At 41.8% G+C, this 23,516-nt stretch overlaps 2 protein-coding genes across 4 annotated transcripts; both read left to right on the top strand.

Moving 5' to 3' along the window:
* The first annotated feature begins 5,875 nt into the window (after positions 1-5,875).
* On the top strand, positions 5,876-15,697 carry bmi1a (bmi1 polycomb ring finger oncogene 1a). The gene is made up of 20 exons (XM_053860092.1): positions 5,876-6,040; positions 6,615-6,726; positions 8,055-8,118; positions 8,295-8,329; positions 8,470-8,530; positions 8,598-8,654; positions 8,735-8,788; positions 9,136-9,191; positions 9,323-9,332; positions 9,953-10,195; positions 10,245-10,356; positions 12,270-12,404; positions 12,476-12,572; positions 12,642-12,697; positions 13,187-13,234; positions 13,304-13,412; positions 13,756-13,795; positions 14,083-14,181; positions 14,261-14,341; positions 14,693-15,697. Exons 1-20 carry the CDS (start codon positions 5,902-5,904, stop codon positions 15,035-15,037), a joined length of 1,953 nt encoding a protein of 650 aa, XP_053716067.1. The 5' UTR covers positions 5,876-5,901; the 3' UTR covers positions 15,038-15,697.
* A 2,512-nt stretch (positions 15,698-18,209) lies between these two features.
* On the top strand, positions 18,210-23,346 carry LOC128755694 (sperm-associated antigen 6-like). 3 transcript variants are annotated; one of them, XM_053859615.1, is made up of 10 exons: positions 18,210-18,340; positions 19,085-19,251; positions 19,936-20,119; positions 20,215-20,420; positions 21,109-21,282; positions 21,343-21,495; positions 22,222-22,413; positions 22,474-22,590; positions 22,653-22,798; positions 22,963-23,343. In XM_053859615.1, exons 2-10 carry the CDS (start codon positions 19,150-19,152, stop codon positions 23,024-23,026), a joined length of 1,338 nt encoding a protein of 445 aa, XP_053715590.1. In that variant the 5' UTR covers positions 18,210-18,340; positions 19,085-19,149; the 3' UTR covers positions 23,027-23,343. The 3 variants fall into 3 exon arrangements, with proteins under 3 accessions (XP_053715590.1, XP_053715592.1, XP_053715591.1); XM_053859617.1 differs by having other exon boundaries at positions 18,213-18,247; positions 22,963-23,346; XM_053859616.1 differs by lacking the exon at positions 18,210-18,340 and adding an exon at positions 18,415-18,573 and having other exon boundaries at positions 22,963-23,345.
* The last annotated feature ends 170 nt before the right edge of the window (positions 23,347-23,516 follow it).

Below are 23,516 nucleotides of genomic sequence, written 5' to 3'. Positions count from 1 at the left end.
TTAAGCAATTACCTCAAAAAGCTACTGACAGCGTTTTTAGAATTTAGATTACTGAAGTAGGATTTTATGCTGCATGAGTCCGTTTCTCTTTTGTATGTTTTTAAGGGCTTAAACACATTTATTCAAAGGTGAATGAACATAGAATCTGTTGCAGTAATTCGTTTTCAAACGTGCTTGCTCCAAAAGTGGCTGTTTTTTCTCCTCTCTAGAATCTGCACAGACGAGGAATTTCTAGTGTAGTTTATTATTTTAATATCATTACCAGGATGTCACAACCATAAGCTGAAAAGAGAGGCTGCTCTCCTTTGTCCTCAGGTGTGTACTTGACCCTCAGTGTAGTTGGCCAGGAAGTCTGGCTTTTATTTGCCCTGGTTTTGTGACGCTTTCATAGTTTGGTGCTCAGTTAAGCACAATGATCAGAAGCTCAGTATATTTGTTATGGTGAGACATACGATGTGTATTAACCAAAACATCATGCAGGTTGAAAAGGAGCAGCACGTACCAAACCAGCCTGTAGTTAGTCAAGCACTAAAGTGTTTCAAGTGACTGGATTCTTCTCCCTCTTATTATTATTATTTATTTCCATCAATCCAGAGTCAAAAGCCAAGTCAAAACAGCTTTTCATTCTTCAGTGAAAGATATGGGGGCTCTCTGCCTCTATTGCTGTTCCAACCGCAGTGACTGGAAGGCTCTTTTCTTTATCATTTACATGAAGCCATTTTGACTTAGCAAGTATTCTTCACCAATTGTAATGACACTGCAGTGGGCGTGTGGTTGGACCTGCTGGTGTTCAGATGAAAGAATCAGAAATCTACCAGAAACCAAGCAAAACACATCTTCAAAGATCTATTCCATGTCCTTCCAGACTTGACTCATGGATGTGTCTTTTATTTTTTAATACATTTTTGACATGAACAGAAGAGAGCTTTGGGGGAGACGAACGATAATTGGGGTGCAAATGGGCTAAAATGTAATGCTGAAGACAGCAGTGCGTGGTGGAGGGTCCAACACATGAAAGATCTAATGAATCATCTTATTCCACAAAGGTCTTTCTGGATCTCATCCATCTATCTCCCCACATCATTAACTCTGTCCGTCAAGCTTCCTCTGGGGTCTTCTTGATGTTGACTGACGGCAGGAGACGGGCTTTCCCCTGCTGCTGCTGGTGTTTCTTATTAAGCACATCCTCCTGGACCCGGCTAAAGAGCGGGGAGTGTAGACGGAGCCCTCCTCCTCCTCCTCTTCAGGATCTTTTCAGTCTGTTCACTCCTCCACCTGCTGCCAGAGATGTCTCCACCTCCTTCATTAAAGGTCAGTTAGAAAACAGCTGTTTTTTTCATGTTCGTGTTTATCTACTGTAGTGAGGGAGAACGAGTCAGGGTTGATGCAGAATCTATAGTTTTATCAGAAGCTTGGGGAGGAGGACACAAGCATTGTTTGACAAAACATATCTGATGTTTATGTGTTCCAAGAATACTTTCTCCCTATTTATATTTAAATTCAAGATAACAAACAGATAACTGAAATAGGTGTCAAGAGAAAAAAAGAACATTATTAAATATGTGAATAATAAAATACATTAAAAATGTTAATATTTTAATGTATAATATATATTTTTATTTAGATAATACATATTTTGTCATGGGTTCAGTTTGATATATATGTATATATATATATATATATATATATATATGTTTTTTTTTAAATATGGCACATCTGATGCTCAGTGGTCAGTAAACACAATGTCTCAACTACATTTTCACCATACTTTATAAATAAATTATATGTAACCACACAATTACCTTTGAAAGAGACTGCTTTTTATTAAAAAAAAAAAAAAATCATATTGTGTGGCTGAATAATGGAGTATTATTCTACTAACATCGAAGGATAATGACTACCATTGACTACTGTGTATTTCAGGCATTTTCGACCGTCCGTCAGCCAGCATAATAATTGAACATTACTGCCATCTCTCCTGCTCTTGTCCCCTCATAAGCACAGCTTGGCTGCAGAGTGACTCTTCTCCCTTTGTTTGTCTTTTCACTTTCACTGTTGACTTATTTGTTCACCAATTCAATTTTGTTTCTATCTTTACCCTTTCAAATACCAGCCACCACCTCAAATGACCTTTTTAAAAGGCAGTGACATTTTCAGATTTTGATGCTTTAAATTATATTTAAAATGCATGATTATCAATTAAAGTAATACAATTTTTAAATTATAATTAATTAACCTAGTATTTAGACTTGATAATGCTGTGATACTAATACTGCTACAACAGAGCACCAAATGAAAGATGACGAGACAACTCAAGCTCTAAGCCTGCAGTGTCAAAATTTAAATAACATAAAAAAAGGAAAAAATACAACAAAATGTGTTGTTCTTGTTTCAGTTATCTGAAGAACACATTCTTTATATTTTTTAATAATATCATTATTCACAGTACCACACTGAAACCAGCATTAAATATAAAAACATAGCCTGCTTCTTCTTCTTTATGAGGGATGAAATATGGAACTCAAAAAGAGATGAAATGTTGGCAAATCTGAATTTCTGGGTAAACACTTGTAAGTCAAAGCAGAATAAACACAAGTGGGTTCACTTCCTTCTTCTTCTGGATTCAAACAGAAGATCAGTAACAGTCAGCATAAATAAATGAAAAAAAAAGTATGATTCGAGTTTTCCACAAACCTTCAAGATGTCTAATGTCTTTGTATGAAATAAGTCAGTTGGAATAAGTAATTCTTTGCTGTCAGAGGTATGAGTGGAAAATAAGAAGAAAGAAGACTGTCAACGTTTTTTCATGAAAGACTTGAAGGGGCAAAAGAATCTCTGACATTTATGCCTTACACTGGTGTTTATTTTCTTTGGGGATCACTTCACTTCCGTTGGCACTTGAACCAACTCACAGTTGAGACATTCCTGAGCCAGAGCAGATTCTGGTTGTCACTGCATTTAAAGCCAATCCACCTCCTTTCTACTCCTAGAGACTATGTCACTGACATGATAGAACCTTTCACCCAGTTCATGAGTTGTGGTATACCTTTCTGGGTCATGACCCATATCTGATCTTAATGACGCAGCAGTAAACTGAATGTTATTTTTTTTTTTAATTTCAGCTCTTGTCCCCTCACTGGTGGACAAGACCTCCAGATAACTCCTGGAATTCTGGAATTCTGGAATCCAGAGGAGCACTTGTTCCTCACCTTAAGGTGTTACATTGTCCGGAATTTTAGCAGTGAAAATATTCAATACCTCCATTTTGTAACATTTGAGTCTGATATTTTCTTTGTTCTCAGTGCGCCTCTATGTCATCAATGTCTGTCTGTGTGTTTTGATTTAAACAGCCTGTGAAGCTAGGATTGGGTGTGGTGGACTGGAACCTTGACTGACTGGGATTAGCAGATGCCAGTGAATGATTAATATATCTATGCTTGATTAAAATACAAAATGAGATAGAATTTAAAACATTTCTGGAAATAAAGGACTTCAACACGTGAAAGAGTTGATTTATTAGGAACGATCAAAAGACTGAACACTCAATTGAGAACCACAAAAGCAGGTAAAAAAAATAAAACTTTTGCGACAACTTATCTCATAGAGAGATCATGTTATCATAATTAAATATAATTATGATATTCATATTTTACTTATTGTAAATTCTGAAAATGAAACTACTGAAAGCTTTATATTAATGATGGCACGATACATTTTCATATTTATAACAATTAAATGAAGTTTGTGATTATAAGAAGAGTTATAGAGGATTTCTTCGTCTTCATTTCTTCTTCATTATTTTATTTAAAATTCATGACACATTCAATATTATAAAATACAACATTAATGTCAGCATGAGTGACCAAGGTTGACTTTAATTATAAAAAAATAATAAAAGATGTAATCCAAGATCAATGAGTTAAAAAAACAAACAAAAAAACACGACAGTTTCACCTCTTATTGATTATATATCCTGTCGAAAAAAATTGAAATCATTTAAAATTATTTAAATTCTTTTTATTGGGGTGAAACATTTTTTGTTCACTTCAAGCAAAGGAATGGCTATAAAATGGAAACTGAATAAGTAAAAAATATGTAAGTTGTAACTTTACGATGCCAATTCATTCATTAAATCAAATTAAGACTTCAGGGAGAATATTTAGGAATAGCGAGATCAAAGTTCACATTTAATTAAAATAAACTAATGAATTAATGCAGGCAGTGGACTCGTTTTGGAAGAAAGATTCGCTTTATTGAGCTCAAGGATGAAAAATTCAAAAATTGGCAGTTAGAAATGATTAAAATGAATGAAACAAGTCTCTTGTCAAGAAACGTGACCTTGTGACTTCCTCAAAAACGTCATGGTTCCCCTTAGCTGGTTTAACTACAAAATCAGACGCGGGTTAAAATTCTATTCAAAACTAAACGCTAATTCCTTGTTTAAAAGGCGACACGTTCATCGATTTCAGACAGCAGTTACAGGGAGATTCCGTGAGAAAATCTTCTCTGATGCTTGACCGATGTTTTTAACAAACTGCCCTCTCTAGATCGTTCCTCTCCACCAGTATCAAAAGATTCACTCCCACCACGTGTTCAGTGACAAAAATGTGACTTGGTGTCATGAGTTTTCTCTGTGAATTCAGATTTCTGCGTGTATGTGTTGTGAGCTATTGTTATTGAAATATAACTTTATTAGTGGCCTCAATTAAACAGGCACTGATAGCCTTTAAAGGTTGGCGATAAAACACGTCACACGTCATCGCACCCCGCGTGTCGTCAGCGTGGACTTTGGCCCAAGTGCAGAGTCAGAGGTCACTGATAGCGTGTGACGCTGGCGAAGGCGCCACCAGCTCAGTGAAAGTGCATCTGAGACACGGAGAGAGAGAAGTTGGGCGCCTGAACCAACATGGTGTGCAATGTGCCGCACTAATTATTCCACGCGGGGTCACTCGGTACCAACAGAGTCACCGCGCTCACGTGACACGGAGGAAAGTCCCGCAGACGACAAAGCAGTTTTGTCTAACTATCGACCTTATTGACTTCGTGAAGCGGCATCATTAATATTCTTTGCTTTAAAGTTCGTCCACAGATAGTGCGAACTCAAACCGCAACATTGACTTCAGTGTAAATCTGCAGAGAAGTTCTGAAGCAGATGAAGTCAAAGTGTTTGTAGAACCATGATGATGATCGATCATCATCTCCATTACGACAGTGTTCTGATACGGTACTAAGACAAATGGCACGCATTAATAACTCACTGCCTCTTTTGAGTAGTCAATTGCTGCTTACTTTTATGTGAACTTCTTCAAAATGTGGGCGTGTTTGAAGGGCCAACGCACATTTGATCACCATGTGTTTTGGTTTATTTCCATGAAGAACCCGCGCCTGAGCAGTTGACCTCATGTTTGATCAGTCAGCGACTCATTTCACTGTAAAATAGGATGATGAAGGACCGCTCCGCATGGAGTCTTTTTGTCTTATTTATTGAAACAATCGCTCTTCTAAGTCCATGTTTCAAAGTCAAATATATTTTCTGCACATGTCTTGTCCATGTCTTTATGGACCCCGTTCAGAGGGAGCCTCAACACTTAAGTCGAAGAAACTGAACATGTGTTTGTTTGCACAAAAAAACAAACAAAAAAGTTTAAAAACAAAAAAACAAAAAAACCCTCATTTTCTATTTATTCACACCATGCACACAGATTAAACGTTTCGTGAGGTGAGTGAATGTCGCAGTGTAGTCAATAGATTGCTCCCAAGACTTGCTGGAAGCAGCAGCCGAACAGCGAGCGCCAGCTCCGCTTCGCTCCCGGCTTCTGCGCCTCTATCTCGGCTTCGGCTCCGCTCCTCCCTCGGCTGCTCGGCATCAGCTGATCCATCACGTGTTCTCGTGCTTACAAAATGGAGTTGTCCGACTCTGTACGGAAGGGACTCCGGTCTCTTTCCAACCCTTCGATCTTCGACCAGGGCAGCTTCCCGGTGCTGGTGGACGTGTCTTTCCGCAGCCTCGGGAACCTGCACGGCGACGCCGCTGTCCTCGGTGAGCTGCCGCTTCTCTCCGCGACGTCTTTTGTCTCCGTCGTTGCTTCCGGTTTCAACCAGAATACGTGTTGACCAGAGGCAGCCTCGGTGTTTTCGCTGCTGTAGAACAGCTCTATATGTTATGGAATACCAACGTATTCCCGGCCATCGACCAGTTGCTACAACGGGTCAACCTACTTCAGCTTAGCCGCCTCGCGAGCGTTTAGCCTCGGCCACAGCAGCGCAGCACCACCCGGCTCCTCTTTTGTCGTGTAAACAGGAATCGGGTCCACGCAAAGGCTTGAACGGAGTATTTCTATCGCCTTCAGTCAAATGCGAATCCCTCCTAACAGTTTAATGTTGACTATTAGGGCTCCGCGATGTTTATTCCTGCTGATACTATCAATTGTTGTTGAGCTAAGTGGAGCGCCGACTACACAAACAAACAAAGGGGGTGAGGATGGCGCAGCTGACGTGCATTCACATGCAAATGCGCATTGATTTCCATTTGCAACGTCAATCTGCAAGTATGGATCCCATCAGCGAAGGCTTGGTTCTGACTGCAGTGTCCTTCTGTTGGTGTATCGGTGCAGATCGGCCGGAGTTGAAGAAGGTGGACCAGCTGCTGCTGAAGCAGAGTCACGCGGCTGCAACCAGCTTTATTCTGGAGGCGGTCAAACACAACTCGGATCCTTCATCTGTCAGGTAAAAGGCCAGGAGTTGACAGCGGCAGCGCTACCTATATCCAACACACCCAGATTGATTTCCCTAAATAAAATGATCCTCGAATGTGCAAGGTGGTAGGTGTTAGTTGAGGCAAACTCCAGAACTGTCGGTGTTTCACAGTGCAAACAGACACTGCTGACTGCATCTGGATAAATATTCAATTTGTCATAAATTAAACTTTGTTAGCTAAGCAAATTATGTGAATACAAACAGAGAAAGCTGTAAAACACGCGTGCAACTTCTCATGTTGCACTTTTAACTGAGTAACCTGACCACAAACAATTAATGCGATTACAGCCTGCAGAGACTGTGACAGTCTCACCATGCCACACACAGCCGGTTTCAAAATAAGAAAGCATTCGACAACATGAGCTTGAAGAGCTGTGGGCTGAATCTCAAGGACAGTACTGAGTGGCACCCTAAATGTTAAGCATCTGAGAACAATTGCTTGATTTTATTCACATATAGATTCAAGTATTCCTGCAGCCAAGTGAGTGATTTCATGATTTTGTGTCTGTTGTGTTTAAATGTGATGACACCTCATTCAAACCAACATTACATCATGGATAAAAAGTGTGTAAAACACCAAGTTGTACTTGGTGGGCTGTATATGTTTTGGACTGATGTTTGATATAACTGACCAAGTTTTGGTTGGGATTTGTAAGATTTAATTTGGCATATTTACTGTACGTGAGCGCCAGTTGTTCAGTTTGTTCAGGTCAAACTTGTCTATATCTTGTGAAAACATCCATTTATTTGGGGCTCTTTCTTCAAAGGTGAAATGGATGGATTGTTTCAGATGCAAAGAAATGTATTGCAAATACTGGCACATACGCCAACACCGCCTGCTGCGTTTATGGTTAGGATTTGAAAACAAGATGTTTGTGTTTGGAGTCAAGTTTGAACAACAGCCAAGCAGGGTAAAGTAAGAGTTAAGAGGGCAAACCCTTTATTGAGTCATTGAAGAAGCACTGTTTAAAAACTGTTCTGTTTGAAGTACACTCAATAAAATGTTTGAAGTACTCTCATGCCTGTTGCATTTTTATTAGGCATTCCCCTGTCTGCATATTCTGTTTGATTGTTAGTGGAATTGTGATGTTTTTGAAGAGAAGTGCTGTGTAGTCACAAGTCTGGCTGCATGAAAGTTCAGTATCAGAAGCCCATCAGTAACTAACATTAAAAAAAACCCTTTAGTCTTTAGCAAATGTTTGAATCAAGTTTTAGACTTTATGAAATAAACATAAATGATTTCATTTTTTAAAGAAAAATGGTCAAGTCAACTGAAGTGTTTTTTTTTCTCCCCACAGTTCTCATCTTGAAGAAATTGGATTTAGTTCTGAGAGAGTAGAAATATTTCTAAATGCATATCAGGTGAGGATTTGTAGACACATACTCTGATTCCCACACGTTTGAAGACTTAATAAAAGAGCTGACATATTCTTTTTGCTGCACCGACAGAATGGGTTTTGTCATTTAGAATGTTACATTTTGTCCTAAAATATTGGGAGAAATTAACGGCCACTGTCCCCATAACTTTTACTTTACAGAAACATAAGAAGGAGTTGGAAGGTGTTTTAGCAAGGTAAGACCTGCCTGACAGTGGATCCAATCCAAGTGATTTGAAACAAGTTAATAAACATTTTTTTTTACAAGTCGTGCCATTTAGGTGCAACTTTCTTCTCATGTTTTGAAACCGTCTTTCGTCCTGTGTGTCCTCAACAGAATTGGGAACCGACCCACTCTGATCAATGACGTGTCATGGCGACTTCAGTACCATATGAAGGTACTTCACCTTAACTGCTGACACTCTGGATCTTAGCTCTAATCCCTTTGTCATGTTTCCTTCACAGAACGCACAGGTGGATAAAGTCAACGAGCCTTTCTATTTAATTTCATTGAACACTGAGGTCGGACTTGTCTTTACCAGTTAAGCTGCTAATCTGCGCATGTGTATGTATAAACGTCGGTTCTGTTTTGTCTTTGGTAGAATCAAGGTACGGGTGAAGACATCAACTTCACCTGCTCAGTGGAACAACTACAGGTGACCGGTTTAATTTGACTCCACATACAATGGTGTATTTCCAAGCGCTGCAGCGGTCTTTTAAATTTGACCTTAATTGAAGAGCTTTAACTGTGACTTTTCCAGTAGTGGTAGCGGTGTTTGCATAAATAAAGGAAAGAAAATTTGTAGTTTATTTATTTATTTTTTTTTAACGTACCATGATCTGTAATAGTGACCGGGTGCGAGCGGTGACCTACATTTGCTACCGCAAAACGCTCGCTGTATTCAAATGGGTTATTTAAAAAATGTTCTTCACCGTTACATTACACCTCTAGCAGTTGCTTTATATGACGTTTTTATTGTGATTGACGTTTTCTTTCCTCCAGGATTTGGTGGGGAAACTGAAGGACGCAGCCAAAAGCGCAGAGAAAGCAAGCCAGATGTGACGAAACATTTGCGTGCTTTGTATTCAAAAAAGAAATGTAATCTTGTTTTTAATAAATGCATAAAAAACAAATGAAAACAAAAGGTTTTGGTCATCACTTTGATTTAATGAAATGTTGTGTTTGACAGCGCGCATCCGGTAACGGTAGCTTTAGAGTTATTTTAAGTTTATTAATCAAGTTAATTTGCAGTAAGGACGTCAATATAAAAATATCATTATATATACACCGTCATCCGGTGTGTCGCTGTGATATTGTCGGATAAAACGTTCTAGCGACTCATAAATACAGATTTACCAAGTCGAACCTTTCCATTAGTTTATGACAATTGCGTCTACGTGGAATAAACAATAACTTATATCTTATAAACAATAAATTAATTTGGATATACACGCAAGGAACCAATGGCATTCGATCATTCCTCAAACGCGTTTTCTTTCAGAAGAACAAATATGTAGTGAGTTTTTGGGCAAATAAAAACCACACAAGCAAAAAGACTGCCGCAACTTAAACATGAGATTGTCAAATATGAACACTGTCATGACTCAGTCTTTCATCAGAGACAAGGCGGTCGGATGAGGATGAAAGCTTTTCAACATTCATTTTTAATGTCAGCGTCTTGAGAACGCTACGCCAAAGCATCAGTTGACAACCAACAGTGTGGGTCTTGAATATTTGTTTATTGTGTTCCGAAATGTTGAATATTAGTCGGCGTGCACGGAGGGCTGCGCTCCGACAGTAATTCCAACGCGCCCTTAAGCAACCGGACCACGTGACTGGAGCGGGGCGGTCGAACTACAAGCCATTTTGGGGACGGTGTCAGTTTCCACGGAGCGCACACACATACACACACGGCTGCCTTGTTACCGCGGATATTTTTGGAGGCAAAGTTACGGTACCGAAGTGCGGACCTTCCCGTGGAAGAAAGCGGAGAAGCGAGCAACTAGCGAGCGTCGGTTCGGCTACGCGGCGAGCGTGTGAAGCAGCGCAGACGGAGGAGCTGGTGCTGATTCCCGGCAGCGGTCCGCGGAGCAAACCTCCGCCACTGACAGCGTCTGCAGCTTCAAGATGGCGGCTCGCCTCCTATTCATTTGCTGCTGATCGCCTCGCAACTTTCATTGTCTGATCATCGGCAGAGCCCGCGATTTCTCACCGAGCATCCAGGTACGTCCTCCTCGGAGTCGCTTCTGACCACGGGTTTCGCTGGTGGTTGGTCGTGGTTCTTGGTCGTGTTTCTCCGCTGAGATCCAGCGGTGGATGTGGAGCTTTCACAGGCGGCTGCGGAGCGAGCACCGACGTGGAGCCCAGCGTGTCTGCGCAGCCACATTTGAACCTAAAAACACGTTCGCAGCTTGTCTTCTTGACCGAATGTGGCTGTTAAACCGACACATATGGGACTTCAATTTCTCCCCCGGGCGGTGTCTATAATCTGGTCCCGCTCGGGGTTTGTTTTAGATGGTTTTGATTTATGTAAAGTGGAGGGTTCGAGTGGAGTGGAGCAGGGCTGCTGGGTGTGAGGACCACAGCAAGTGCTCCGAACCGTCCTGTCCACCACAAACCGCCACCTATTCCTCCACATTTATAGATTCTCAATGCTTCAAGGCTTCCAAATCCGATGCTGTGGCTTGTTTCTGTCCAGTTGGTGACCATTTGCAGTTATGAACTAAACTTGGTTGGGTTTGCCCCTGACAAGGACGCAAACCCCGCCAATGTTTATGGCTTCATATCGCACCACCACCGGGTAAATGTCACTTCTGGATAGTTTGAAAGCTTCTTTATACCACTGTGTCGTGTAACCCGGTCACATTTTCTGATGTGTTGTTCCCTTTTTTGGGTATCTATCATTTCCAGCTTGACAGTTTCACCAGCGCATCCCGCCACCACACTCTAGAAAACATGTTTGGATCATAAATAGGGAATATGCGCCGCAACTGTCATTTCACCCATCCTGTCTCCTGTTTTTCTAGTCCGCACGTGTTATGTAGCCAGTCATGTCGCCTTTTATTTGTTGACAGTAATTTTGGAAATTGACTCTCAGCCGCTCACGATTTGTTGTTGATGTCACGCCAGTGAACAGTTAGTTGTGAGGTCACCAGACTGCTGCTTTCCAACAGGTCGGTGTTTTCAGCAGACGGACACAGAGCTGTTTTGGTGTTTTGACTTTTTTTAAGTGCAAGGCGAATAGATTTTGTGTGTGATGATGGATTTAATGCAAATGTAAGACAACAGGAGGGCGAAGTTACATCTGGAGTTGTTGGAAAGGGGTGGATCGGTGTGTGTTATTGTGGGCTTGTGTTTTGTTTTCTGGTGGGTTTGTGTGGTGCCGTGGCTCAGAAGGAACCGAGCGTGACTGTTTGACTGACGGCTGCTCTCCGTGTTGCAGCCGCACACAGCAGCTCATTAGAAACTCGCCGCACCCGCACTAAAGACCCGAGTTCGCCTCACACGCACCGCGCGCTTGGGAACCCTCGTAAAGACGCCGAGCTCTTGTAAACCCGCGCAGACTGTTTATGCGCCTAGTTATGGGGGAACAACGCGCGCGGTTGTACCGACGGGGACTGTTTCCCTTCTCAAAATGGCAGCTGTGTTGTCGGCAGCCGCTGTGCGACTCCGCCGCCCCCTTGTTCCCGCTCGGCGCTGCTGACAACTCGGCTTCATGTCGCGACTTTCAAGCCCTGCTTGGTTCTGGTTCCGAATACCTGCCGTGCGGGCTCCAGGACAGCGGTTGCCATAGAAACGGCCAGGCGTGGACGCTGACGGTGTCTCACCTGACTGACGCGCCGAGATCTACTCCGCCTCTAGTTACGGTCCAGATAAGTTCAATAAAGATGGAGATTCTGCATCAACGTGTTCTAGAACGCGCAGCCGCTGTTTACGTTACGTTTACACTCTGTCCGTTTATTCGTTTATGGACGCTCGTTCGTCACGTGACGTGCTGGCTCTGTCGTCTTTCATACTGAATTAGCGTGAAGGATGATGTTGCTTTAGCGCGGTCAAACAAACACAAGCGTCTTCTCTCCAAACGGTGCAGCAAGAGAGTCCTGATCCGGCGCTCTGTTCTCTCCTCCTCCTGCCAGGATCCTGCCTCCTCCCGCTCATCATGCACCGCACCACCAGGATCAAGATCACGGAGCTCAATCCGCATCTCATGTGCGTCTTGTGTGGCGGATACTTCATTGACGCCACCACCATCATCGAATGTCTTCACTCTTGTGAGCAAAAAAATGGATTGTTTAACAGAAAAACGGTGACCCGACCATTTCTAATTCACTTGTTCTTGCAGTCTGTAAAATGTGCATCGTCCGTTACCTGGAAACCAGCAAGTACTGTCCAATCTGCGACGTTCAAGTTCACAAGACGAAACCTCATCTCAACATAAGGTGAGAGGGACTTGTCCGCGATTTCTACCGTCGTAACAGCGTCACTCATGTCACTGTTCCTGCTTGTAGATCCGACAAAACTCTGCAAGACATAGTCTACAAGCTGGTGCCTGGTCTCTTTAAAAGTAAGATGCCATCTGTTGTTTTTATACGCGCCGTGCTACACTTTATGTCCGTATATTTTATGAACGATTTCTTATCCACTATCACGCCTTTTTTTCTGATTCATATTAACATAAAAATTCTGCAAAAATATTTTGATGTAGTTATTAATCATGTGCCATAAACCTTGACTTTTATCAAGCAAAAAGGCTAAACTCTTTTTCTTTTTTTTTAAATTAAGTTTGTACATGAAATTATTCAAAAATGTATATTTGCAAAAATAAATCAAATTTGGAACATTTTTAAAGTTAGGAAATTATGTTTATCTCTTTAAACAATGGGTGAATTGCATGAAATCACCAAGCTTCCAATACACTAGTGTTTGATTCTAACATACAGTACAACTCCTGAGTCAATATTACGCTGACAACTGAATTGAAAATGTGCAAGCCTTTTTTAAAAAAAATCTATTTTCTGGATAGAAAATATTGACACCTCCGTTTTCTTCACAGATGAAATGAAAAGAAGGAGAGACTTCTATGCTGACCATCCTGTTGATGGTGAGTCTCTCAGTGAAACATCCCTTTACATATGTTCAGATAACTAATGCAACTAATATAACTTTGCAGCTGTGAACGGATCCAATGAAGACAGAGGTGAAGTGGCTGACGAGGACAAGAGAATAATCACAGATGATGAGATCATCAGCCTCTCCATTGAGTTCTTCGACCAGAGCAGGTGGGACTTTAAATCCCGGGACCCATTTATCCCCTCCTAATAATGGGTTTTAATAATGACATGGGAACCATTGCAGTGACATGTCAAGGGACTGTATTTTTTTTTCCCTCATTCCCTCCTCTTGAATTTTGACAATGATTCATCAACCTTGGAGGAGAAGTGAGGCACCGTCAGAGATACATTTGTCATTTAAAATGTGTTTACGGTATTAAAAAAAAAGTGTTGATGAGTGTTGTACGACTGTGTCATTATTAAAAATGTTAAAGAAGTGTAAGGGAGAAGCAAAAACTGGACTGAAAATGTTAGTGTTAAGAAGTCAAACCTTTTTTCTTCTGTCTTACAGACTGGGGAGCATAACAGACGACAAACAAACAAAAGATCAGGTATTTCATTTCTCAACTGCATCCCAGCAACTCACGTTGAATTCATATTATGTGATATTTGTATATTTTGTGTGTAATTAACTTGAGCATAGAGCGGTCCCCAACTTGTACAAATTTGGTCAATATCTTGAAAATATAGAAAAAAAACTTAAGACTTAATCCATAGTATGTTTGGCTGTCTGCTTTAACAATCTATTTTCTGTTGTTAAATGTAAGGCATTAGCGTTCTTGTTCTTCTATGGGTGGTAGATCTGATTTTTATTTATTTAATCTGTTTTGGTCTGCAGTTGGCAAACAAAAGGTACCTTCAATGTCCAGCAGCCATGACGGTTATGCACCTGAGGAAGTTTCTCCGCAGCAAAATGGACATTCCCAACACCTACCAGGTCTGTATTTTCCAGCCATTTAGCTTAGTTTGTACAATTCTTTCTGTTTTCATGAGACTTTTTTTTCCTCTTATAAAAGGTTGAGGTGATGTACGAAGACGAACCGCTGAAGGATTACTACACGTTAATGGATATAGCGTACATCTACACTTGGAGAAGGGTAAATGCTTCCCTATATTATTTGTCAATCAAACGGAACTCTATTCATTTTAATTTAATACTGTGTTTTGCATCGTTTTAGACTTCACAATAAAAGTACGTTGGTTATAAATACTCATTTTGTTGTAATTATAATTAAATCAGTAAATTTCCTAGTGCTGTCGGTGAAATCACAAATAACGTACGTACGGAAATGTGCAATGTTTGCATATCTAGATTAAAAACACGTGTCATTTTAGTCTATATGTTTTGTGACATCAGAAAAAGTTTCATCAGGTTTTTGTTACTCGATAGAGAATAAACAATTTCATTGACATGACAAATAAACCACAAATAAATAATCTCTCTACAGAATGGCCCACTTCCACTCAAGTACCGTGTCCGGCCGAACTGCAAGAAGATGAAGGTCTGCAACGCTGCGCAGGAAGGCTCCAACAGATCTGGCCCAGAGAGCGACTCGGCCAGCGACAAAGCCGGCAGTCCTGCAGGGGCGCCGTCTACCTCGTCCTCGCTTCCGAGCCCAGGGACACCCGCTCCATCCCCGCATCCTCAAGTGTCCCACGGCCCCAAAAATGTTAACGGAACACCTGCGGCCCCGTCTACTCCGAACCGAGTATTCACACAGTTCAACAACAACGGAACTGTCGGAAAACCACGGAAGGTTTCGCTGAATGGCTCGTCCACCTCATCCGGATGACACACCGCTCCACTCGCCTGAAATCGTCTACATGCCAACGTAGTCCCATTGTATAGTCTCTCCATCTGAATACTCTGATGTCATCATGTACATTTAGTGGACATTTCAAAAATAAAATGATTCAGGAATCATGGGGGACTTTTTTGTGAAGGTCAGCAGGAGGAAAGGGTGGCAGTTTGAAAGCTACATCTTTATCTACAGAAGTGACTGAAAAAGTCAGTGATATATTCTTTTACTGTTTCCGTTGGATCTAAACGTGTTTGTTGCTATTGCTTCATGTTATTCAAACTTCTGACCATCTGTCTGCATGATCATGATGCCAGGTTTGTTTTGTTTTCGGGAGAAGATTGTGTGTACAACACGGCTCATTTAATGGGTTTTTGTTACCAACGAAAAGACATTATTGTACATTTGATGCTTCTGTGAAATAAATGATAAAGTGGGAGATTCTGGAAAACTTTCTACATGTCCACATTTTAATCTGTGTATATAGACAAATATTTAATCAGCGGTTTTTCTCATTTTGATTTTCCCAACTCTGATGTCTCCACTTCATTTCTTGCTCTCTGACGGTCCTTTTGTGCTTCCGGCATTTGTATTGCTCTGTATGGACAACTTGTATTGTTACTGTTGCACAGTATAAAACGCCTAAATAAAACTTTTTACACTCATGCGATATTTCTTTTTAGTGCGGATAGATAAAGTTGGCAGGGGGGGAATTTTTAAACTGAGCTGGATTTTATTTTAACGAGACAAAACGGCGACATGATCGCGACCTTGTTATCATTTCTTTGTTTAAAGGAAAATAATTCTCGAAGGGAGCGCAACAAAAAAATGTTTAAGAATCCTTTCATATAAAAATAGGTTTACGGTAAAGCGCGTGTCGGATGTGGACCCACAACCTCCCGTGGTCCTACAACGGCATCTGCAAATAACTACATACATGAATGAAGTCGTTTTTTTAATGGCGGAAAAATGATTTACCTGGTAAAATAAAGAAAATACTGCGCGTGTTAAAATGCCTGATGTTCAACGAATTGTATTTTTTTCGCCGTCTTCTAACCTGCAAATATTCCGATATCGTTAAATAAGTCGCGAATTTAAATTTAAAATCCAAGTGATCCATGTCATAATCGCATTTTCTGATTTTTCTAAGAGTGACGCGATTATGTTTACTTGAAAAATAGTGAATGCGTGAAAGAAACGTGTGAGAACTAGATTTTGCTATATTTTACGTAATTTCTTGTAAAGAATACTATACTTTTACAATTTTATACAGTGCAAAAAAATGGTCAGATCAACAAAATACGTTTAAAGTGTGTGGGATTGAAAGAACAATGACTGAATAAATGACAGAAGACGTCGAATGTTTACATCTCTCAGTGAATATTTGGCCATGAACTCCGGAAATGAATGACAAAGTCTTTTTAACACACAGACTTGTCTTGGGCAAAAAACACATTTTGTTGTTTCAGAGTCGTTGTTCATTTTTCAGTGTTGTGTCGGGTACTCTTCTTGTTCACGCTCAGAATAAAATACCAACTTTTATTTTTAAATGGCGCCTGTATGTTTCAATAAATTCCTCCTATATTTTATTCTCAGCGTCATGAATTTTAACGAATACGCTTTCGTTTATTTGTATGTTTTCTTCAGTCATTGTGCTTGGTTAGTTCATTTTAGTTTTATCTGTGAATCTCCGAAGAGCGCTCACACACAGGGCATTTCGCCAGCAATCACAGCCGTAGCGACAGAGTGACACCTCTTGGCTGTACACGATCTTTGGCGAGGTCAGACTCTTCCGTCTCCTGGTTGTCACGGCAACGCTTGGCTACAACACTCCCGAGGAGAAACAAGAAGCTTCGCTGAATCCAGCCGTCAAAGTTGGGTTACATCATTCAAGCGAAATCAGAATGAGTCAAAAACAGATCATTCAAGGTAGGAATCGTTGCTGGTCATTTTGATAGTGAAGTTTTTTTTAAAAGACGCTCGTATTTGTTGCAGTGTTCGAGCAGTATCAGAAATCCCGGATGCAGTTTGTTCAGACGATCTCAGAACTGGCTTCGCGACCGCAGAACGTCGAAACGCTTAAAAACGCAGGTAAGAACCAACTGTAAAATCAGACTCACAGCTCGTGCATGCGTTTTCCCAGTGTGGGAAAACGTTTACATACCACTCTCCGTGAGGAAAATACTGAAGTTGGTGGGAAAACCCCACTCGTATGACGCTAATCGAAATAAACTGGATGGAAATACCAACTGAAAGTGTTTTCTTTTTAATAAACTAGCCTGTGCAGTTGCTCCCAAAATGTCTTAACCCGTGACAAACATACGAAATCACAAAAAACATCTAAACATCCACTATTTCGTATCATTTTATGCACAGCAGACTGGTGTAAAACAAAAGACATGAGGGAGCTGGGGCCATCAGTTTGTCCCCAGCAGAGCAAAGCAATAGTTGATATTTGCATAACTCGAACAGCACGCCACTCTCCCTTGTGCAACTCTTCGACACAAATATATGTAAACATAAAGCTGTGGGTGGATGAGATGAGCCAGAGCACGGTATATCAGTGATGAATATGCATTTTTTTCTCAAAACAATTATATGCTAAAATGTTCATAAATTCCCAAGTAGATCTTGGTGAAACTTCAAAATATAAATAATCTGGAGACAACCTCACGGGCGCCACAACAGTCAACATTCCCCGTTAGTCGGCAGCGAAATAACAAAAATCCACACATCACACAGACATTTCAGCACGGGGATATCACATCCATACATTCTTGATGGGCGGATGTGGACGTGTGCGCGATGTACTGATCAACAAACCAAAGTCCTGCAAGCCTGTGAGGCAGTATGATCCCATCGTTTACAGCTTTAAACGTGTGTGCGACAACAATCACGCAGATATCCGAGCAACAAAACCTGTTCAGGAGTGGAACAAAAAGACTTTTCTAGATGGACAAAGGGGTTTTAATCGGTGCCTTTAACTGTGCCGCTGTCTTCACTTATCTTCGATCAGTCGCTCATGTGGTGTCCTCTACACGTGACTCATGCTCTAGTTATATGTCAAGACTTGAACTGTAGTTTAGATTCAAAGAATCACTCCATCAGCCTTTGGCCGTTGCTTAATCTAAGCTCCGCCTACTCGGTTCCTATTAGCCAGTCCTATTGTCAATCAAATCTGTCATCCGCCTCTCTGGCGAGCGGGTGAATATCCTCTTTTATTTGCGCCATTATTCCGTATTTTACCGCAGTAAAATTGCCTGGGCTTCTTGTTGCTGTGTGTTCGCCAACTGTAACGTAAGTGAGGTGGAGAAATGGTGACCTCTGAGCACTTGGCAATGGGTTAGCATCAGCTGTTAGCATCCGGTTCACACTGATGCTAACGTGACGATGCGAAATGTTTCACTTTTGTGACTCACATTTCATTAAGTGATGAGTCTGCGATGCCCGTGATGGTCCCATTTAAAATACTGTTTTCGCGTGACTCATGAAAATAACGTCTTCACTGATCGTCATAATGGTGTTGTGAGGTACTATGTTTTTTAAGATGAGATTGTTTTGTTTTTGGACGGTTTCACATCGAGGAGAAAATACTGAGCAGTTCTTTGACAGGCGCCTTTAAAGCGTTTGTTTGAGCGATTAGATCTGATCGTGGAAAACCAATAATATGAGTTTGAATGAGTGAGTTAATTTTCTCTTTTCAAATGTGTCTTGTTCAATAGACGTGGGCCTTGTTGTAAAGGCTTCTGCTCGAGTCTCAGAGTATTGCGTCATCTCTGTTGGATTGTAATGACATTGAAGTACTGGAAGATATGACCCGACAGACTCACATTAATGGAGGACAAACTCATTTGTATTTATGAAACATATACGAAAGTGCTTGTAGTGATGAACTTCAGAGCACGGTACATAAATCTGTTGAAATCTAATCGAAAAGTTTTTCAAGTTCATGAAGACACATTTAGACAACCACTGTCTGTGTACATTTATTGTGGAAAAAACTCAGCTGTCAGGTCACCTGCTCTTCTCTGTCGCCTGCAGGTGTGGTGTCACTGCTGAGGCCCTTGATCTTAGACACAGTTCCTGGTATCCAGCAGACGGCAGCCATGGCTTTGGGTCGGCTGGCGGACCACAGCACGGACCTGGCTGAGGCTGTGGTGAAAGGAGACATCCTGCCTCAGCTGATCAACTCCCTGGTCGCACACAATGTCAGTATATGCATATCTGGTCAGGTGACACTCAGTCTTTCAATAACATTCAAAGCTTTCTTCACAAATAAAATACTTTCCATTATATTCCTTAAAAATATTTTAAAAACACTTTTACACTTAAACACTTAAAACAAAGTGGGGTGTAGAACTGTCTGTTGAGTCATGAACTGAATAACTACGGATTACATTGTGCAATGTTCTTTATCATAGTACCAGAAATAAAAGCGTTAATTTGTCTGCTGTTTTAGTTCATTTTAATGATTATTATTTGTTTTTGATGAATTCGTAACGTCACTGTGAATTACAAGGGTGATCTCTGGTTATTCACTACATGTAGCTCTAGTGTTTCTTTGGCTTGCTGTTTGCTCTGACATATGGATGTATTTGTCGAAGGAAAAATAGTGAATTTTTAAAATTTATTTATTTTTATTTTTTTCTGTGGAAGTGAAATCGTATTTTCTTAATATTACATAAAGGACTGTCAATAAATTTAACATTTTTAATCTCATTTAATCGCACTCAAGCAGATTCATTGATTATTGAACTGTTGGTTGATGAAATCTTGCATTTAGAAAGTTACATTTAGAACATAGAAATTGCAAAACTTCTAACGTCAGTGTTTCATTTGTGCCTGTAATTATCATCAGTAATGATCTCCTCATGTGTTCGTGGTGTGTGAAGAGATACTACAAAAGATCGGCAGCATTTCTGCTCCGAACTGTTTCCAAACACTCCCCGGAGTTTGCCCAGGCTGTGGTGGATCATGGAGGGGTCCTCGCACTGGTGCTGTGCCTGGAGGAGTTTGATAATGAGGTGAAGGAGGCGGCTGTCTGGGCCCTGAGCAGCGTTGCAAAACACAGCGAAGGTGAGGCGCGCACAACAGTTACCGCTCCCTCTTTGTTCGTGCCAAACAGGTCAAACACACAGGTGTAAATCTGTCGACTTCCTCTCACCTGGCAGCTTTGTCGCAGGCGGTGGTGGACGCCGGCGCCGTCCCTCTCCTGCAGCTGTGCCTCCAGGATCCTGAGATATCGCTCAAACGCATCGCAGCCTCCACCCTGAGCGACATCTGCAAACACTCTGCGGAACTGGCCCAGGCAGTAGTGGACACCGGCGTGATCGCAGTCCTGGCCCAGATGACTTTTAAACCAGATGTTAAATTAAAGGTGAGTTCTGGCTGAGGTGAGCGTTTGCACTAGTTTGGCTGGTCGATAGACCTCGTAAACACTTGGTTCGAGGCAAATAAGTACTCTTTAGCAAGACAAGAGTCTCTAGACAGATTTGGCAACTCGAATACACAGAGGCCCAGATGTGTAGGATGTGTGTTTGAATTTCAATGATCAAAAAAAGCTTTAAAAAACAAAATCAATGAGGATTTTAATGTGAATGTCAGAATTAAAGGGAACTTTGTTGAAACTTTATAAGATCATCTAAGTAGAGTTTGGTTTAGGAACTAACTGTTGCACTGATACTACAGTGTGCAGACGTCTTTATCATATCCTGAGGAAAAAAAAAATGTTGACTATTTTTACAATTATGTACAATATACAACAAAAGCTTTTATCAATTCATGTAACATTTTGTCAGAGTTATATTGTCAGATCCATTTCACTTTCTTCTATGTTGCACTCGCAGCAACCTGGCACTGAGTCGACCCAGAGAGACAATAAAGGACAAAATTATACTGATCTCTTCAGTACAGCTTGATCACTCCATAATATTGAAATGCATTGTGTCATTAAAGTTCCTAAATTGGGCATACACAGCTGCACGGTTGTTCATAATCCCTGAGAGGCAGCAGTGTTTGGATGGTGTTGTGAGTGGGTGGGTCACACTTGCTCTGGCTCTCTGCAGAGGCAGGTTTTCTCAGCGCTGAGTCAGATCAGTAAACACTCCCTGAGCCTGGCTGAAATGGTGATTGAGGCTGAGGTTTTCCCGGCAGCACTGACCAGTCTGAGGGACCAGGATGACTTGGTCAAGAAGAACGTCACCAGTCTGATGAGAGACTTGGTCAAACACACGGCTGAGGTACCAAAGAACCAGTGTAAACACAGGGAGACAGGGATTGAACCTGGGGGATGTTTCCAGCTGTCTCAGGTGATGGTGAATATCGGAGGCCTGGGTGCAGTGATCGACCACCTGGGCGACTGTCGGGGCGCCCTGCGTCTGCCGGGTATCATGATGCTGGGATACGTGGCTGCTCACACAGAGAGTCTCGCCATGGCTGTCATCTACTCAAAGGTATGTGAGGTCCATTTGAACCGAAGGAACTGAAATCGGGCCCATCTCAGCGACAGTTCTTTTCATCTAAATTGAGCCTGCAATTGTGCTAAAATAAGAATAAAAATAGTTAATGGAATAAAATAGTTTAGCAGCGCACGTGATCATGCCCTGCTGCCTAGAGTGGAGGAAAAAGGTTTTCGGACGACCCATTGTAACCGTGATGTTGGGTGGCGTGGAGACAAAATAAATAACTTGCAAAGGTCCACTATTTATTAAATGAAAATCCTCCATACTGGGAGCACAAGTCCCCAAAGTTAGGTTAGACTGTCTGAATACTGATGCCACTTGCGCCCACTAGTGGCCGCCACCAAAAACAACACAGCCAGAGGCCCTGACATTTCGATTGTTACACCATGCATTATACTGTGTGGTACTGGATGTTAAACATCTTTGATGATGTGACGGTTTATTTTTTGTCCAGTTTTTATCCGGTTTTGAACACATTCTCCATTGTTTGTTCATTCTGATACCAACAACTGAGAACTGACAGATTGAAACTGTCAGGGGTTTCATTTTGCCATTTTTTATGATCAACAAAGGGCCTCTGTTTGTGTTTGTTTTGAAACACAAAAGCGTTTTTTTATATATAGTATCTTAGATAGTGTCAAATTCTAAGGTGGCCTGATCACTGCCACTCTGTCATGGCCTTTGAGGAAACAATGTGTCTGTTCTTGTGTCCTGCAGGGGGTGCAACTACTTGCTGCCTGTCTGTCCGAGGAGACCGAACATCACATCGAGGCGGCCACAGTGTGGGCCATCGGTCAGATTGGACACCACACTCCTGAACATGCCAAAGCTGTGGCCAGTGCCAACCTGCTGCCCAGACTGCTGGACCTCTACATGGACGCCAACAGCTCAGTTGACCTGCAGACCAAGGTACTTCACACCGAATGAGCAGCTGTGTTTCACCCTGGTTAACATGAAGGTCCCTTTCAGAGCAAGAAAGCCCTGAAGAGCATCCTGCACAAGTGCACCTACCTGCCAGCTCTGGAGCCCCTGCTCTACAACGCCCCCTGCAACATCCTCAAACACGTGGTGTGTCAGTTCAGCAAGGTGAGCGTCGGCATGTTCGCGCTTTAGTGTGCGACACTGTGACAACATCTCTCGGCTCCAAGGTGCTGCCGCACGACAGCAAGGCTCGCCGCTTGTTTGTGACCAGTGGCGGGTTGAAGAAAGTCCAGGAGATTGAGGCGGAGCCTGGGTCGGCGCTGCAGGAGCACATCAACTCCATCAACAGCTGCTTCCCCGAGGAGATAGTCAGGTAATCGGAACTACACGTGCTGCTGTTGTTGTTCTTCTCCCCTTTAAGACGTGCAGTTTTGGCTCTGAAGACTGGTGTGACTGTGCGGTCAGTCATTAACACAAACAAGTTATGGTGAGAGCGGTCCAACATCCCAGTACATCCACGTGTGTCTGTGCCTCCAGGTACTACTCGCCCGGCTACTCGGAGGCCCTGTTGGAGAGGCTGGACAACTTCCATCCATTCTGACTGTCTCAGGCACGTGTTTTGACTGTGAGGAGCTTCTGCTGCAGTAGTTCAGTGTGTTTCATGAGGATGTCTCTGTTGAAATGTTCCTGCCAGAGTGTGTAATAAAGGCAGCGTAAAGTCGTTAGACTGTTTTTGTGCTCTTTTAATTGTGACGCTGAAGCGGCGTCTGGGTGATCCTAGTGCCACCTGGCGGCCGTTGCCTGTCTGTGCAGTTGTGCCTTATAAAAGGAGATGAAGCTTGCGGTGTCGTGCTCTGTTATTTTGCCATCACATCTGTGGTGACTTTTGTTAAATGATACAGTTATAATTATTAAAGGACTGAACTGAAGCTTGTCAGTGTTCACCTCACCACCTATGAACACAATTCACCGTGTGAACTCTAACCGACATTACACAGTTAAACAGAGACGTTGTTTAGGTCTGATAAGCAGCTAAGTATATAGCAGAATAAAATAAACACCCAAGGCTTTGATCGCTACTTTGCAGTGAT

The sequence above is a fragment of the Synchiropus splendidus genome, chromosome 3 (assembly GCF_027744825.2).
Source record: "Synchiropus splendidus isolate RoL2022-P1 chromosome 3, RoL_Sspl_1.0, whole genome shotgun sequence".
Classification (NCBI taxonomy): Eukaryota; Metazoa; Chordata; class Actinopteri; order Syngnathiformes; family Callionymidae; genus Synchiropus; species Synchiropus splendidus.
The sequence above is the reverse complement of the archived record's forward strand: the minus strand, read 5'-3'. Positions and strand labels throughout refer to the sequence as shown.